General features: G+C 34.1%; 3 protein-coding genes across 4 annotated transcripts in view; 2 read left to right on the top strand and 1 right to left on the bottom strand.

Moving 5' to 3' along the window:
- The first annotated feature begins 800 nt into the window (after positions 1-800).
- LOC125863496 (uncharacterized protein At2g37660, chloroplastic) lies at positions 801-6,485 on the top strand. Of its 2 annotated transcripts, XM_049543647.1 has the most exons (10): positions 801-1,157; positions 2,393-2,505; positions 2,628-2,681; positions 2,786-2,870; positions 3,027-3,132; positions 3,594-3,680; positions 3,936-4,033; positions 4,358-4,467; positions 5,053-5,192; positions 6,295-6,485. In XM_049543647.1, exons 1-9 carry the CDS (start codon positions 896-898, stop codon positions 5,116-5,118), a joined length of 981 nt encoding a protein of 326 aa, XP_049399604.1. In that variant the 5' UTR covers positions 801-895; the 3' UTR covers positions 5,119-5,192; positions 6,295-6,485. The 2 variants fall into 2 exon arrangements, with proteins under 2 accessions (XP_049399604.1, XP_049399605.1); XM_049543648.1 differs by lacking the exon at positions 5,053-5,192 and having other exon boundaries at positions 872-1,157.
- An 856-nt stretch (positions 6,486-7,341) lies between these two features.
- On the bottom strand, positions 7,342-14,905 carry LOC125863480 (phytochromobilin:ferredoxin oxidoreductase, chloroplastic). Its single transcript, XM_049543646.1, has 8 exons — positions 14,524-14,905; positions 12,213-12,332; positions 11,133-11,227; positions 10,369-10,462; positions 10,124-10,255; positions 8,388-8,492; positions 8,043-8,093; positions 7,342-7,955 (listed from the first exon to the last, which is right to left on the bottom strand). Exons 1-8 carry the CDS (start codon positions 14,761-14,763, stop codon positions 7,764-7,766), a joined length of 1,029 nt encoding a protein of 342 aa, XP_049399603.1. The 5' UTR covers positions 14,764-14,905; the 3' UTR covers positions 7,342-7,763.
- Positions 14,906-15,496: 591 nt separating this feature from the next.
- LOC125863522 (probable E3 ubiquitin-protein ligase RHC1A) overlaps positions 15,497-18,654 on the top strand; it is an 87,184-nt gene continuing 84,026 nt past the window's right edge. The window contains exon 1 of the mRNA XM_049543649.1: positions 15,497-15,507. The gene's annotated coding sequence lies outside the window, so the exon portion shown is untranslated. The remainder of the gene's footprint in view (positions 15,508-18,654) is intronic.

The following is an 18,654-nucleotide window of genomic DNA, read 5'->3' as shown; positions in this document are numbered from 1 at the left end:
ATTTATTCAACTAAACATGATAAAATATTTTCCATTTCTCCATACCAAACACACCCTAAGTGGTCATTTGGTACCTGGTTTGAAGGTAAGTACGTACATATTAAATTTAAATCTTGCATAAGTAATGGTAGCTCCTCTAGCTTGTACCAGCAGCACAACGAAACTCCTATACTCCTTATGAGTGCACTGTTAATTATATCATAGTTTTTACCAATTTTTCAAGATAGATATACATATATACACATGATTTTTTCCAAAGTAAACGGATGCACGTGCACCCCCACATATGAATGTGGGTCCACCTCTGAATACCATGTTGGGTAGTTGATTAAGAGGTACATTATTCATGTGTTAAATAAATACAGTATTTTATTTTTAAGAATCAGCATAACTAATATATGTATTAGTTATAAGAACAATTTATGTATTATTTTAAGCAAAATAGGAGATGAAAATGACCTCCTTTCCTTTTTAGTCTATTTAAAAAAGAACGACCCCTATGTTTTTTTAGTACCATTTTAATTTCAACTTTTCACATGACATGTTTAAGATCAAAGATTAAAGGACATTTTGGTATATTTTGACATAACTTTAATCTAATACCACAAAATTTAAAAATCGTCTAAACTTTATGTCAAATCAAACTAGAATATTCTTTTTGAAACAGAAGAATAAATGAATGGTTATTCTCTACATACTATTTACATAAAATAGTACATATATTTTCTTATAACTAATATTTGCGTCTCTAAGTTTAGTACTTAAGCCAATAGGATATTTCCAATTTGAAGGACATTATAGTAAAAACCACAATTTCAAAAGACAACTACCACCACAAGTACCCTTAATCTCCCTTTCAACTCCCCGCGCTTTATCTTCTTCTTCTTCATCAACAATGGCTTCCAAAATCTCTGTTTCGCCTTTCTGGAACCTTCCAATTTCCACTCAAAAAACTCGATTTTACACTCAATTTCCTCTTTTACAACAGTTTCCGTCTTCTTCTAGATTTAACTCATCGAAGCTCAAATCAAATTCTTACAAATTTATACCAGTTTCAGCTGCTGTGACTGAAGAATCCCAAACTTCTCCTCCGGCATCGTCGTCTCCTGCATCGTCTTCCAAATTAGTTCTTGTTGTTGGTGGATCCGGTGGCGTTGGTATTGTTCCTCTCAATCTCTTTTATTTTCAATCAGAAAAAGCATATTATGACTCACATCTATCATATGTAAAATGTTGTGTTGAAATTGAAATGAAATTGCTTCCGTAATAATAGTAGTTGTTGTAATTGGCGGTAAATTTTGAGAGGAATACACAAAAACACACCTGAAGGATTACTTTTTTGCGAGTTTCCTACCTGAACTATCACTAACTATTTTTCCCTATCCCGCTTAAGCGTCCGTGGCAATGTTACCTGGTACTTTTGCTTATGATGAGAAGTAAAGATTCAAGTCTTCAACATAAAATTGGAGAAATGATCAAAAGAATATAGTAGCTTAAAATTAGAACCTTGTTTGTTCTACATACATGCGTAGCAACCTGAGCTCTGATAAATATCTTAATTAACATACACGTGTGAATCGACCATATTTGTGTGTGTGTGAAAATGGAGTGCCTTCTCTTTGAAGAATTTTTTTTTATCAATAAGCACAGGTGCTTTCATTAGTCAAAAAAACTAGCTCTAAGTCCGTGTGGACAGTATATAAAAGAGAGAAGGCGTGAGACGATACAAAATCATCTCTTTGCAGTCTTGATCAAAGCTGCAGTGAGCTAACAGTATCTATCGTATTCCGTTCATCATATACATTTTGTTTATGCATTCCCTTTTCAAAATTTGGTGTCGGATTCTGTACGTTTGAGATTTTGATAGTACTGTTTCTTTGATTTCAATTTATTAGGTACTTCATTTTAGATTCTGCACGTCATATCCAATATTCCATTGGAACAAATTTGTAGAGTTATAAGTTCATTTCTTGAACAGTATACTGTGATCTGTTTTATTCATACTACGGAATATGCTCAGTATGCACGGCAGAAGATTTAGCCTTAGACATGATATCTACTTCATTTACCACTAATTATTTCGAGATAATGTACTCTTTTTTAAAACTGAAATGGAGATCTTATGTCCTTTTCTTGTTATTCATTTTCCTTCCTCTTTCTCAAAAATATCAACGCCGTTGTGATGTTAGTAGATGGTAGCACCGTACTATATGATGAGGAATTAATGAGCATAATCCAAGATAAAGTGCTTTGTATGATCAGTGTAGTTAGAACTTCTTTTATCTGCTCAAAAAGTATAATGTTACAAACAATTTAGGATGGATATGATTGCATTGAGATAAGTTTGCCATGGTTAAGATTCCCTTAACTTTTTGTAGTATGTGAAATGCAGGACAGATAGTTGTAGCATCATTACTCAATCGAAATGTCAAACTGCGTCTCATTCTTCGAGACCCTGAGAAAGCAACTACTCTATTTGGCGAGCAGGATGAGGAAAAGCTGCAGGTTTGTCTCATTCTTGTGTGTCTGTGCCAAACTTATTCACCCCGGAAACAATTATCCGGGGAAGGTATATTCTTTATTTAAAGTGGATTTCTCAAACTTGATACTGTTTCGAAACTTGATAGGTATGGAAAGGTGACACTCGGAGTCCTACAGGCATAGATCCATCTGTATTTGAGGTTTGTTCATCGCATTTAGAACCTTTCTAGGACTTCCCTGGGAAGTTAAAATGGCTTATAAGTTTCTCAAATTGCTGCTGGGCTGTGCACAACTGATCTTTCAGGGTGTAACTCATGTTATTTGCTGCACCGGGACCACTGCTTTTCCGTCTAGGCGGTGGGATGGAGATAACACTCCAGAAAGAGTAGGTTAGAATCTTTCTAGTGAGATGTCTATATTTATGTGGTGGTCTATATAACTACATCGCAATGTTTCATTAAGGAATATATAAAATGAAGAACTGCTGTTTTTAAGTTTTAGTGCAGTAGTCTTTCTCAATGACTTACATGCATTTGTTTGTGTAGATTGGGATGGTGTGAGAAACCTTGTTTCAGCATTGCCTAAGTCACTAAAAAGAATTGTTCTTGTTTCATCTATTGGCGTCACAAAGTTCAATGAGTTGCCTTGGAGGTAATATGCCTCTTATATTTAGAGTTCTTCAAATAATTTACCAATCCGTATAAATTTCTTGTTGATTGGGCACTGTTAACTTCTTTTTAACTAAGAATCCAGATTAGCTTTTGAATGCTACTTTTTGTGGAATTCAAATTCACTGACTTCTAGGGCTTAGATATCTTGGCTTATGTGTGCATCACATAGAGAATGAGAAGGTAATGAACTGAGTTTTCATCATGAGAAGGAACGATGAAGAATGGGAGAACTTATCGATGTCAAGCTAGACATACACCTTTCAGAAACTTATACCAGTTTCACACGTTTAATCCTTTCTCTAATATGGGCGTCAAAAGTGACTATGTTTGCTCCTTGAGAAGCAAAATGAGACCAAAGATACATAATTTTCTCCATCCTTAGGAATGAAGTAGTTCTTTTGTTCTTTTACTCTCATGTTGTTTCCAACTTTTGTTTTGTAGCATCATGAACCTTTTTGGTGTTCTAAAGTATAAGAAGATGGGGGAGGATTTTGTTCGCAATTCTGGTCTTCCGTTCACCATAATCAGGTACTCGAACTATTTTAATGTGTTTTACTAGCTGCATGTTAATAGCTTACCTTCTATACACTGACAATGTAAAATAATGTTTACACTATCAGGAAAGATAACTACAAGTAGTTGTATATAATAAGTAGAACTTGTTACCTGGAAATAGAGCTGAAACTACCTGATCATGTCAGTGTTAAATATCTCTTCTTTTTTTGTGTTACTTGATTTTCGAGAAGATATGTCTCTGGCTTATTCACCATTTTGAAATTACAGAGCTGGTAGATTAACAGATGGACCATACACATCATATGATTTGAACACACTGTTACAAGCTACAGCTGGCGAACGGCGTGCAGTTTTGATAGGTCAAGGTATCTAATCGTTTACTTTTCATGTAAGTAATGTGTAATGAGCTGAGGGAATTACTATTTTTAAGTGTCTCATTAGGATCCCATATTTAAACAAGTTCGCTAATGACTCTCTTTGTTATCATTTTTCATGATAATCAGAGCTTTCTTTTGTCAATCTTCTTATTACACCTATAGGGTCTTCCAAGCATTTGGAACCTTAAGATTCATTCTATGTGAGGATAGTTTTGAATAATCTATGTTAAAGCAATCTTGACTATTTCCTACGTCGCGAGACATTTTCTTTTTGTTTTCTTACTATATTTATTTGGTTTTGCATACTTCTAGGGGATAAACTAGTTGGAGAAGTTAGTAGGCTTGTTGTTGCAGAAGCTTGCATACAGGCATTGGACATAGACTTCACAGAAGGACAAACTTATGAAGTAAACTCTATTCCGGTAATTATCTTGATCTAGTACATATATTTCTCACTTACAGCCTTCTTTGATAAATATATGATATTATCTGCAAGTAGCTTTGAATTTTTAATGAACGAGACGGAATTAATCTGAAATTGAATGGAATGACGAGGAACATATATGAAGTGGAATGTAATCTCTTTGAGAGATGCATTGTGTTGTAAATAAGTTATGGCCAGGTTACTGGACTTAGAGAGGTTCTACATGAGACTTTAGTTAATTGAACAGGGAAGAGCTGGGAAAGGGGAGGAATCCTAGCCAGTGGCGGATTCAAGATTTTCACCGAGGGGTTTGAAAAATAAAAATATAATGATATTTGAACTTCCTTAAGATGAATTTTAAACTCCTAAATCACTGAGCAAACCTCTGGTCTTGGCGTTTAGGGGATTCAAAATCTATATATGTACATAAAAAAAAAAACTTATATATACATGACAATCAAAATAGCATAATCCAAAATCAAATGGTAATACTTTAGTTTTTGTGTTTGAATGTAATCGGCACTCATTCAAGAGCAAATTTTCAGATCATTACTTCTTTCCACTGAACCATGAAATAATGCAGGGTGATGGACCAGGAACAGATACACTGAAGTGGCAGGAGCTATTTAAAGCTTCTCACAGCAGTTAACTGCAGTTCAACTATACTTCTTATACAGTTTATCAGAGGAAGCTTTCTATTTATCTATACGCATACACTGAACTGTAAGTCACTAAAACAATTCTATATGCAACAATTTGTTTGATGAGTTAGTATGTCAATATAGATACTCACCTATATGCTGTCAGTAATGTAGAGAAAGCCCGTATATTTCTTTGCCCTTCCACTCTTTGTTAGTATATAAGCATTTTTTTCTAGCAATTTCTGATGAATTTCAGATCACCTCAGTTTTTATGATGTTCTAGATTTCTAGTTTTGATAGTTACATGACCAATAGTAGATAATTTGAATTTTTCTTAGGTATTGTTGCTCGTCTGGCCCTGTACGTGAAATGAGTAATAGTACCAAACTGACTTTATCTAAGCATGAAAGAATAGCAGTGATCATTTGATTTAAGAATTGAAACAGTGTTAAATATTTAGAACATTTTTAGAGGATGAATCAAAAAGTGTATAATTTTACGACTTGTAGGCTAGACATGCTTAGTCATATATTGAGAGACTGCAAATTGCAGTAACCTCTGTTCTTTTTGTATGTTAAACTTTGCTTGTACACATTATAGATACTAAAAGTTTCCGATACCTCCCCAAGCTTTAAAAATGAAGGGTGAAGTCCTCATCAGGGAAGTGTTACATTAACTACCTAGAAACCAAGAGATGAACTTCATTGTAGTGTTTTTTTTCCTCTAACCTGACTAATTTGGATTCACAATCGTTAGGCAAGACCATTAAGGGGATAAAGTGTTCCTTACCAAAGAGGTACTTCATTCTCTGAGTTTGAATCCAAGTGAAAGGATCTCAACCATCTCACCACATCCGTTGGTGGTAACTTTGTAGTAGTCAAGTAAATCCGTTGAATTATCTCATGGATTATAATCGGATTTGTGTGAGAGAACATAGTTGAATTATCTGTATGTGTCTTTCTTCCATCGAAAGGGTTGAAATTAAGGTACCCTTAGCAAGCTGCAATTCTCCAGCTAGAAAACTTGGAGGCAGAAAGAATGACAAGTCCCATGTCATACTGCATCTGAACATAGTTGAATTATCTTAATGTGTATTTTCTGTAACGTGAAATCTTTATGCAAACGTAGAGTTTTCTGATGTTAAAACCACTGCCTGAACTCAATGGTGATCTTATTTTCAACAGGTGAGAGTATTTGTAAGTAGTAGATAGAGTACAGTAAGAACGAACCTACAGTCTAAAGATCGATGATCCTTGTTGCTGCTATCTGGTTCGATCATGTAAAAAGTATACAACAATGTATGTATTTTGTAAGTTTTTTATAAATTTTTTTGTGAAACTTTATAAGATCTCTCAGATAAATGTGTTGTATGTATCCACACAAAACTGAAGTATCTGCATTTTTACCTATTTTGTAACATTTGAACTATTTCAGATGACTTGTCTGATCACAAGTTTTCTCGACTTATGGCTTGGCATGAAGATATGCAAGTCCCAATTTACTCATTTCTCAACCCCTCTACCCGTTCGTCTAACCTGTCAACATTCATGAGTCGTTAGCTCAAACATTGCTCGGAGACAGGGCCAAGAAGTACTATGCATAGCTGTCCCCGCGTTTCTTTCTATCAGTCTCACCCAACAAGAGATGATTCATCCAAGAGAAAACAAAGTATGGCTCATTAAAGTAAGAACCCAAGTTAAAGAGCAAGACAATTCAATTAAGGTAAGGAAAAACACTAAATTAAGAGTTCAATAAGGAGCATTGGCATCACTGGTAAAGTTGTTGTCATGTGAAGTCACGAGTTTAAGCTGCGGAAACAACCTCTTGAAGAAATGTAGGGTAAGTCTGTATATAATAGAGGAGCCTTGGTGTAACTTGTAAAGTTGCCTACATGTGACCTGAAGGAACTCGGCTTGTGGAAACAACCTCTTGTGAAAATACACGGTAAGGTTGTGTACAATAGAACCTTATGATCCGACCCTTCGCTAAACCCTACCTATAGCAAGAGCTTAGTGCATCGAACTACCCTTTTTACATCAGATTTCTCATTCTGATGACATTTTTTTTTAATTTGTCGAAAGACGTGGACATATGCAGTTCCAAGCTTATTGCCATCTAAAGAACCAAAAGAGATACTGGTATATTATGGGATCGGAAAAAGTTATATTAAACTTTCTCGATTAATAACATGGTAATTGCCCCGGTCAATATCAACAGTGATAATAAAAATGGGAAATGAAAAAAGTAATTAGGGGATGTGATGAACTATATACATTGACAGAGATTGAATAAAGAAGAATAAAGAGAACATGTGAAAGTTACAACAGATTACATTGGGTATCGGAAACAGACTCTCTACCTTCACAAGGTAGGGTAAGGTCTGCAACTCTCCGTACACAACACTCTCCCCAGACCCAACTTGTGGGATTACACTGCATATGTAGTCGTTGTTATTGATCCAACACTATCACCTATGAATTCTCCTCCTGCATCAAACTGTCAAGATTGACATTGACAGAGACGACTACAACTACTACAACAACGACAACTACAACAACAGTTGCTGCTACTACTACTACTAAATCCCATACAAGTTGGGATCGGCTAATTGACAGATACGATGTAAAGAAAATAAAAATTTTTAAATATTACATCAGACTATCTTAACTCTATCACCTATGAATTCTCCTCTTGCATTCCATGGTCGATTTTCGAATGATTTTCCGATCATACTGCGCTTTTCATTTACTTTACCATCTTCACATCTGTACTCAGGAAAGTAATCAAGAAATGTTTTGCTCCCAAGATCACTAACACCATTGAATAGGAATTCCCTAATCACATTCTGAGTAATTAAAAAAAGGGAAAAAATGAATTATTAATGCTTCCAACAACAAGACATAGTAGAGGTTTTTGGATGAAAGAACGATACCTTGGCAAGATCTTCCCCTATCAGTCTTTTCAGAACTCCATGTCCTGGATCCTAGTAAAAGGGCATTTTGGATCATCAGAGAGATCAAGAAGAACAATAACAAAGTGGGAAAAAGTTGCTGCTCGGACTCTTCAAAATTGTCAACGGGTGTGTGTCGGATACTCCAAAGGTGGTGCATTTATGGAGAGAATCCGACGCGGGTGCCGCAACATTTTTTGGAGAGTCTGAGCAACAAAGGGGGAAAAGGACAGAGAAGCAAAGACGGAGAAAAGGTGAGGGAGAGGTTAAAATTAATTATTTCTTAAGACGATGTAAGAGAACCCACGAAAGAACAACTGTACCCACTTTTTCGGATCTCCATGTCAAATATTTATGCTGAGCTTCACAATTGAGAGCGATTTGGAAAGCATCAGTTTCTTCGTCTGATCTATTCATTAGCTCAAGCCATGCCTGTAACAGAAACAGTTAAGCAGTAATCCTGGTAGACAAAGCTGGATTTCTCAAGCCATGAGAACTTTTGACAAATGAAGCTATTTTTTTTAGAATGGTAACATAAAAAAAAGAAGGCACAATACATAAGCATGGCCCTTAACTTGGCTTCAACCGGCAACTATGACCTTTTACTTTGGGTGTGCTCAAGTAGGCACTGAAACTTGTATAAAATTGAATAAACAGATACATTCGTCCTACATGGCAATTTTGCGTCCTACGTGTATTATGTCACGTAAGACATGTGTGTCTATTTGTTTAATTTTATACGAGTTTAAGTGTCTACTTGTTCACACCCAAAGTTGGAGGGCATAGATGTTAGTTGAACCAAGTTAAAGGGCATATTAATGTATTATGCCAAAAAAGAAAGAAGCTATTAACAAAAATATAGCGGGCAAGACAAATTTAATTCTGCTCTTCCTCTTTTAGCTTCAGCTTACTGAGGACATGACCCTAGATCGGAAGGTATGGAGGTCGAGGATTAGGCTAGAAGGTTAGTAGATAGCCGAGTATTATCGCACTTCATATGGGAGAGGCAGGGGCTATCCTCCTCTCTATTTCTCCTTGTTAGTAATATTATTTAGGAATCACATAGTTTCTTTGTTCTTCGGTGTTTATTACTAGTTGTTGCTCCATTTGCTTTGTATGTTTTTTTTTTTTTGTTGTCTTAATTTTTTATAATCGTGCTTCGAATTCTTCTTTTCTTTTGAGCCGAGGATCTATCGGAAACAACCCTCTACCTCACAAAGGTAGGGTAAGGTATGTGTACATCCTACACTCCCTAGATCCCACTTGTGGGATTGCACTAGGTATGTTGTTGGTGGTGGTAGTGGAGTTGTTGTTGCTGCTCTTCCCCTTTCACTTTTATACCTACCCATCCAAAAGCATATTGCTAAATTGTCTGACCACCTCATCAAAAAACATAAACTATTATCATATAGTCGAGTAGTTTTTTTACTATGAATAGCTCCCTGTTGTTGATAGAGAGCTTACTGCCCCGTGCCCCCACCCTTTATAATTGTGATTATTGTCATGGAAAAAGAGTTTGTTCTCTGTCAAAGAAGCATGCTTAACACAACCTATAGCATAAGGCATTTGACCCGGGTCTAAACTAAATGTTGCCTGCGCTACAATGCACAAAAGCCCTCCATCCCACCAGAAAGTAAAGAACCAGTGGTGCCTGCTTGTGCTTGTTTTTCGTGATTACTATGAAATAGATGACAGACTCGATTAAGCAGGAACCCTAGAAGGACGGCGATGATGTCCTTCTATTTACTTAATTATACTTCACACCCTCTCACATGCATGCCTAAATCATTTTCATAGGTCAAGCACGCGGAAATTCTTTTTGATAATGGGTGGCAATGAGACTTGAACACAAGATTTTTTTTCATGCCCCTATACAACGTTAAGTTATGTAAGTATCTCATTTAAAAGACTGAACAGTTAGAGAGAGTACTCTTTATTTACTCAATTATATCTTCAGTACCTATATTGAGAACTCCACACTAAGGTAGTCCTGCACGATCGTTGTCTACTAATAAGTTGTAACAACATAAAAGTGGGCACAATGGGAAATAGTTACTTAGTACCTGGTAATATTCCTTGAATGCAGAAAATAAAACTGAATGGTTGTGTGGACTAGATGAGAATCTTGTCCATATGACTATTGGTGAAAAAAATCTCAGAGACTCGCTGGTGAGCTTCCCTCCCCAGGGTAAAAGCTGCATGAAATCTGTGTTAAGTCACCATACAATCATTTTAGAGGAGATTCTGAAAAGTGCTTGAAACATTGTTACGCTGAGGATTTGTGTAAATGTCAGAAGATTATTATAACCTCAGAATACTTGAGGCCTAGAGGAATCAAGTCTTTATAGTACTTCTCCTTGTAATCTTCTTGATCCATGATGTCATGCAATGGGTTGAGGTCCCTGCATATGTTTTATAAGGATTCGGTTTCGGTTAATCTCTGACACAACAACAATTCCAATTCAACAAAACACGGAATTAGCCAATTTAACCTCTAAGCATTGTTTTTATAAGAATATTTCTACAAGGTGAAAAAGAACTATTTTCCTTTCGTTTCTTCGCTTTTAGGTGTTCCAGAATATGTGTTATCACCTCATTCTTGCTCAGAAATATAAAGTCAGTTGATCATAGTTTAGCAAACACATCTGAGTTCACGTGCAAATGCTCAGCATAGAAGATAGAAAAATGAAAACTACATAATCTAACTTATCAAAAAAGAAAGCCATATAATCTATAGCAGTCTTAAAGATCACGTCAAGATACCACATTATTTCTTACATAAAACTTATAGGATGGTAGTAGTGAAAAAATGTATACGTGAATACATAGGCAAGATGAAGCGATAGGGAAAAATAGTTGTCGAGATGCAGGACAAAGATGTGTCTGTCCCCACATGATGAAAGCAGGGAAACATAGCCTGATACTTCTCCATTTACCCCAATAGGATGTAAGACGAGGGATTCTGATTGCATAAATAACTCTCCCGAATAATTTATGAACTGAACTCTTTGTTGGATAAAATGGTCATTATGGAATCAGGAAAAGTATGAAATGAGTAAAACAATAGCTTACAGTACAATTATGTTCATCTTAGCAGTAGTGAAAAAGTTGGCACAGAAGATAGGCAGATCAAATTCCGGTTTCGGGAATGCAGCAAAATCCAATACCTGCATGAAATGCCCTTCATTTAGTTCAAGGAGAACTGGCAGACTCGTTTATGATATTAGAACTAATATATCTGCATATACAACAATGAAACTCAGCATTCCTTGCACAATTCTCATCGCGCTTTGACTTGGGGAATCAGTAGAAAGGGAAACAGACAAAAAGAGTTTCCCGATCAAAATTTTGAAGCTGCTAAAGAATAATTCTTTACCAAGGCCACACGAAAGATGACATGTCTAGCACATATTACAGATAAATGAAGCTCTTCCTTAGAGGGTATTTTTGGTTCACGTGTGATTTTACAGCCCAACTATTCTCTCTTTTACCAGATTGCACTGCAAATGATGTTTAGCAGTTTTACATACCTCTATCTTTTCTCTCAAGGTACTCCCTTGATACCACATTTGATTATTCCCTTCATTGTACTTCTGTGATTGTTTCAAAATGTATCCTTATTTCTTAATGGTCGACACCATAAGGGATGAGTCAATTTCTTAAAGGCAGAAAACATACCATTATCCCAATAGGTAGAAGATGGTTCTCTGCTCTCACTAAGAAGTCCAGTACTAAGTTCACTTAGGTATTTGGCAGCGTCTTACTCAGGTTTCTTAAGATTGTTTCTCTATTTCACAAAATCTTTTTTAAAAGAGTATAGGATTTAATTTACTGTCTGCTACAGCTTTTGATAGTCGACTGAATTACATAAACATCTTGAAAAATCAAGAAACGCCCAACTTATGCCCCCCTCCGGCTCATGTCTGTTTTATCAAAGGCAGGAGAGGCAAAAAGAGCCTCGACATTTCAGACTAGAGACAGAAGAATCCTAGCAATCTGAGGGATGGAGATATCTCCCTCAAACTTGAATTTGAATTGGCTAGAAATTAGATTCCTATATTAAATTTAAGAAAATAGTCATAATTGTACTATAAATTTTTTTTCTTCTGAAACCAAAGACTGGCTATAACATGAAATTGAATATAATTGGACCTGCATGCCGTCACTCCCTTCAATACATAGACTCCGAAGGAGTCGAATTTTAGGGGCTTCAAAAGAAAGCATTTGTAGTTCCGTTTTGTCATCCATGGCCAATAAAGAACTGTATTTCTCCTGTAGAGAGGGAAAAGGGTAACCACAGTTGGCCAGCATTAGTTCTGTAGAAAACCTTTTTATGGGGGGTGAGGATAGCTCTGTAGAAAAGCTTAACAATAGCAAATCCACAACTTAAATCCTTGTAAAGAGTTAAATTGAAAAGGAAAATTTCAAAGGCAACTTAATGACCTAGAGATGAAACTTATCATCTTTACAGCCTTAAACCGTGAAAAAATAAATAAGCAGAAATAAGCAGAAAGCATGGCACGCAAAATCATGCATTTCAAAGCAAGGAGAAATTGAAAACAATAACATTTACATGTAGCTGGTTTAGAGTTGAAATGCACATTTACCCTCAGATAGCCAGGAATGTTTCAAAGAGAAGAACAACACTAGTAAAATGAGCAATCACAAAGAGAAAAAAATAACAAAATCCCATTGTATTACCACTAGTATACAACATAAATTTGTAGTCCTGTTCAAGAAGCACAACTTATTATTTGCTATACAAATACCAACCTCAACTGTTTTTTTCTTTTGGTTCATTTACGCTTTATGCACTTGCTATACCATCATTAACTTATTTGCAACTTACTGAATCACCTAAATGAATGAATATTGCACACCTTATTTCGCTCCATTCTCTAAAAGATAAAGATTACATATTTTACCTGCCAACACCCTTCATTGTTTGAGCTCACTTGATATTCCCCCTCCCAGAACCCCTTGATTCCCTTCCAAGTTCAACTACTTAGTTTACCTCATCTTTTATTTAATTTTCTTAATCCTTCTTGTTTTCATCCAACTAAACATTGTCATAAGCTTTTAGGTTGGACTAAATGAGAAAAATCTCCACAAGGTTTTACATTCTTTACCAGAAGCGAACTAAAATTTTCTTAAGAATTCAAGTTATTCAACACTTTTGATCTAATAAAGATTAATCTACCTCGCTTCCCTGAGAATTCCTGTTTCAAACTAGCTGTTTGCTTCAACAATACAGCCACAATTGTCCCAATTTATCGTCCCAATTAACCTTGCTTCTAGAGGTGGAAACTTTAGTACAGCAAGTAGTAAAAAACTAAAAAATGAAGTATAAAATCAGCTGGGGTAGTATTTCATCGATCTCAATAAATTGTTAGGTAAAATCCTCTGGAGTCCTCACTATTACCAGCCCATTTCCACTTCTAAACCACAAAATCCTGAAAACCTCTGAATGGTACATTAAATTCACCATATTCCAAAATACTCAATGAGCTTCACCACATATGGAACGACAATCCCAAGGAGAGTAACACTACCTATTTTCTTTATTGTCGTATACCCTTTTTCGTAAATATTTTGATTAGCTGCACTTGAGACGAGGGGATTTCGGAAACAGCCTTTCTACCACCACGAGATAGGGGTAAGGTTTGCATACACTCTACCCTCACCCTCCCAAACCCAAGTAGTGAGTTTACACTAGATATGGATATGATGATGTTGTTGCAATGAGGGTGGCTGATTTTTTTGTCCAAACCTAAAAAAGCTAAACTTTTTAACTCAGATTTTGTTCCTTCTTCAAGAATTTGCAAAATCAATTTCATACATGTAATAAGGGTGGCTGATTTTTAGTCCCAACCTAAAATAGCTAATCTTTTTAACTCAGATTTTGTTCCTTCTTCAAGAATTTGTAAAACCAATTTCATACATGTAATAGGGGTGGCTAATTGTTGTCCCAACCTAAAAAAGCTAATCTTTTTAACTCAGATTCTGTTCCTTCTTCAAGAATTTGCAGAATCAAATTTCATACATGTAATAAGGGTGGCTGATCTTTTGTCCCAACCTAAAAAAGCTAATCTTTTTAACTCAAATTTTGTTCCTTCTTCAAAAATTTGCAAAACCAATTTCATACATGTAACAAAGGTGGCTAATTTTGTGTACCAACCTAAAAGAGCTAATCTATTTAATTCAAGACTTAGTTCCTTCTTCAAGAATTTGCAAAATCAACTTCATAAATACAATAAGGGTGGCTATTTTTTAGTCCCAACCTAAAGAAACTAATCTTTTTAACTCAGACTTTGTTCCTTCAAGAATTGCAGAAACAGAAAAAATTTCACACTTAACACAGCAAAAGAAACACACACACACTCACACAGAAACTAAATCACATGCTCAGTACAAACATAATGAAAGATTGTGGAAAACAATGAAAACCCAAAAAATTAGATACCTGCAATGGAGAAGGGGCCAAAAGGGTATGTGTGTTGGTTTCTTCTAAAGCAAAATGAATCAACTTCTTGTAAGAAAAACCAGAGCTTTCATCTGCTGTCTGGCTCATACTCATACACCTACTTCCATCTTTGTTAAAGCTTCTACATTTTCTATTCAAACTAAGTTTATTCTTACTTTTCAGTCCAAGAAAAGAAGGTGTAGATATGGAAAACCAGCCTGGTGAAGAAAAACACTCCATTGAATCAAAAAGCTACAATCTTGAAGTGTTTCAAAGCTCCATTTTTTCTTGTTTATTTTTTTTTTACTGAAGAATTTGCTGCTTAGTTTTCAATGATTTTTCTCTTCTTGATTTACTATAAAGTATTGAATAAAAAAAAAATGCTAGTATAAACAGTAGCAAAAAAAAAAAGTAGATGGTACCTGTCTGAGCAAGTGGTGGATTTTGCTTTGAGCAAAGGAACGGTGATTGTGCAAGCACGTCACCAAACGGCAGATTATGTTCGTTTTTGGTGTTACTACCTTCGTCTTAATTTACGTGACATCATTTAACCGAACATCAAAATTTAAGAAATAAGTAAAGATTTTGTTAGGTTTACCAAATGACTTGTAGTGAATATGTTTAGTTAATTTTTCTTTATCATAAATTAAGTGAGATTCAATAAAAATAAAATAAAAATAATGGTATTAAATAAAGATAATAATATATTTTATTCTATATCAATATTAAAGTCTATCTAATTTAAATTCATGATCATTTTCATAAAAGTTCTTGTTTTGGGTGGTTTTTAATTATTTTTTTTCCTTTAACATTTCAAGTAGTAATAAATGGTGGCAGAAAAAGTCACAATATTGTAATAACGAATCATTTTTATTCATAATAAATTTATATTTTCATATTATAACATAACATAAGTTATTTCATTTAGTAGGTATAAGTTTAATTCATCATCACAAGTTATGTTGAAGGGATAATTCAGTTCCTATAGAATTTATGTTTGGAGAGACAAAGTTTAGTTTCAAAATCTGTAAGTTATGTTATAAAAAGCATAACTTAATTTCTACAGAACTTATGTTAGATAATGCAAACTTATGTTAAACAAATTAGATACAATATAATAAATGTCGAACAATTTAATTTTTACAAAAATTATGTCAAATAATTTCTAAAATTATGCGAAGCTAAATTAGGTCATAAATAAAATTATTTTGTCCATAATTGTTTATTAAATAAGCGATAAGAACAAAGATTAAAAATCATCGTCCTAAAATAAAGGACAAAAGTTAATTAAATTCACATTGCGTAAGATTATTATTTTTGCACCTTCCTCGCGTAAGATTTATTTAAGTGAAAATCGCCCCCACCACCCTAAAAAAATCAAAACTTAAATCTGGCAATTGATGATAAAAGATTAAAAAATATATATTAATAACTGAAGAGGCCAAAAACATTATCTTAATGACAAAACCTAAGGAAAAGTATTTTAATGACAAAAAAATATATTATATTTTTGATTTTTATTTTCATCCTCCAATATTCACCTTTTGTGGTCCATACTCTACCCCTATTTATTTCCTTGGATTCTCCTCTTTTAATTTCTTTCAATTTTTTTTACTTTTATTTAATTATCCTAGATCTCTTTGTCCTCATTTTTGGGGAATGTAAGAGGGAAGAAGATTACAAAAAATAAATAGTTTATTTTTTAAACTTTTTTTAAAAAGTACAGGGAACAAGATCTATTTTGCACAAACTGTAGCAAGATTTAGAGTATGGGTCCGAATTTATTCTACATCTACCCCTTAAAAAATATAAAAGGTGTAAAGGGAATTAAATTGGGAAAATTGTATATAATAACAAACTATTAATTCAAATTAAATGTTATAAATATAGTTTGATTTAATTGTACCTCATAGCAAACTGTTGCTATTTCACCTCTCTCCTGGTGAATCTCGCTCGCCACTCTCGTTCTCTCCCTCGCCTCTCTCGTTTTTTTATACAAACGCAAGTGTATAAAGTGTGTTTGTGTTTGTATAAAGTGAGAGAAAATTGTATATATACATATATTTTCGTTCCCCTCTCCCAGATCTCGCTCTCTCACTCGCCTCTCTCACTTTATACAAAAAACGCAAATTGTATAAAATGTGTTTGTGTTTGTATAAAGCAAGAGAAAATTGTATATATACATATATTTTCGTTCTCCTCTCTCCCCTCTCCTAGATCTCGCTCGCCACTCTCCCAGATCTCGCTCTCTCACTCACTTCTCTCACTTTATACAAAAACGCAAATGTATAAAATGCGTGAAAATTGTATATATACATATATTTTCATTCCCCTCTCTCCCCTCTCCCAGATCTCGCTCGCCACTCTCCCAAATCTCGCTCGCTCACTCGCCTCTCTCACTTTATACAATTGATCTTTTTGTTTATGTATACCAAAGCAGATTATACAACTGCTTTCTTTTGTATATGTATAGCGAAACATACATATTTATGTTTGCTATGGAGGGCAATTATGCAAACTTTGCTATAGTATACAAATATGAATTTTGTGTTTGCTATATGTGAAAGTTGCTCAATTAAATATAGGGTGTGTTTGGCATGATAAAAATTATTTTATCAAGAAAAATAATTAAAAATATCTTCTTCTTTTTTTTTTTTATTAGTTAAGTTTGCCTTTCATTTCATCTTATAATATAGATTGGTTATAATGTCGTTGTCTAGAAACTTTTCATATATATCTCCATTTTTAATAATTTTTCATCATGGCTTTTTAAAAAAATTATGTGATCTGACATTTTGAAAAAAAAAAAATGCTTTGAGTGAGAATAGAATGAAGGAGGAAGCTTTTCAGAATTCATAGATTATTTATTCCAATCTTTTTTAGTATTTCCTTAAGCTAATTTTTTATTGTTTTAAAGCATTAATCTTAGGAATGAATGATCAAATCATATAGTTCACTAGAGATTTTGGATGGATTTCCTTGGACTATGCATTGTATGAATGATATTAATTAATATCTATTAAAAATGAGTGATTTTAGTGTTTTCTCAATAATAAATACGGAAACAGGTCAAAATGCTCATAAAAAAAATCTTATTCATTTTATATAATTTAAAGATATTTTTTACCCTTTTCGATAATAATATAAGTCGACCATCAAACATCCATATTTTGAATAAGGCCAAATTCATCGGTGGCCTCCTAAAGTTGGCAACAAATTTCACTTAGACACCTCAACTAAGCAATATTCATTTTAAACATCTCATGTAGGGTCCCGTTATAATATTTTGACACTTTTCTGACAATAAATAAAAAACTGAAGGAGAGTGTAATACATCGTTGATGACGTGGCAAACAATCAATTAAATGATAACATGTGTTATTTTCAGTTTAAAATCTATTTAGTAACTAAAAAAAATCTTTTTTTTCATTACACTCAAAATCTCTTTTGTGCTTTTTAAAAAAAAATTATTCTTTTCTTTTACTATTTTTCATATTTATTCTTCTTCTTTCTTTTTAGTATTGTATTTTGGGAAGAAAAGAGGTAGAGGAAGAAAGAAAGAGAGAATAAATATGAAATATGGATGTTGGTATTCATTTTTTCGAGTGATGGTAGATTTAGAAAAGTAATACAATGAAGAAGAAGAAAAATGACTTAAAAATAAATTTGAATAAACAAATTTGACCTCCATTGAAGAAGTTTAAGCTTGAAAAAAGGTTGGGGGTGGTGGCTTGAAAAATAGATAAGAGAAAATAAAATAAAAAATGGCTAAATTAAACCTGTCACGCGCTACTGTCGAGTGTATCACACTCACTTTAAAATGTCAGCAAAAAGTGTCAAAATAACACAATAAAATCTTACATGATGTATCTAAAATGAATATCGCCTAATTGAAATGTCTAAGTGAATATTGACGTCAAATTTAGGGGACATCGATGAATTTGGCCTTTGAAAAAAAGATAAGTTTGCCACGCACTTCAACATAGAAATACTACCTGTCAACACAACACGACCCTCTATATCCTCAGTCTTCCGCAGCCCTTTCTAGTCAAAAAATAGCTACCACGCCCACCAAAAACGTGTACATTGTACTACTTTTTCTAGAAAATCCTCCCAAAAACCTCAATAAAT

Source organism: Solanum stenotomum, chromosome 1, assembly GCF_019186545.1.
Source record: "Solanum stenotomum isolate F172 chromosome 1, ASM1918654v1, whole genome shotgun sequence".
Lineage (NCBI taxonomy): Eukaryota > Viridiplantae > Streptophyta > Magnoliopsida > Solanales > Solanaceae > Solanum > Solanum stenotomum.
The sequence above is the reverse complement of the archived record's forward strand: the minus strand, read 5'-3'. Positions and strand labels throughout refer to the sequence as shown.

Coding starts and splice junctions, on each gene's coding strand:
- LOC125863496 (XM_049543647.1), top strand. CDS start 896: ATGGCTTCCAAAATCTCTGTTTCGCCTTTCTGGAACCTTCCAATTTCC. Junction 2,506..2,627: donor AGGATGAGGAAAAGCTGCAG/GTTTGTCTCATT, acceptor GAAACTTGATAG/GTATGGAAAGGTGACACTCG. Junction 4,468..5,052: donor ATGAAGTAAACTCTATTCCG/GTAATTATCTTG, acceptor GAAATAATGCAG/GGTGATGGACCAGGAACAGA.
- LOC125863480 (XM_049543646.1), bottom strand. CDS start 14,763: ATGGAGTGTTTTTCTTCACCAGGCTGGTTTTCCATATCTACACCTTCT. Junction 12,333..14,523: donor TGGCCCCTTCTCCATTGCAG/GTATCTAATTTT, acceptor CCCTCTCTACAG/GAGAAATACAGTTCTTTATT. Junction 10,463..11,132: donor AAGATGAACATAATTGTACT/GTAAGCTATTGT, acceptor AAACATATGCAG/GGACCTCAACCCATTGCATG.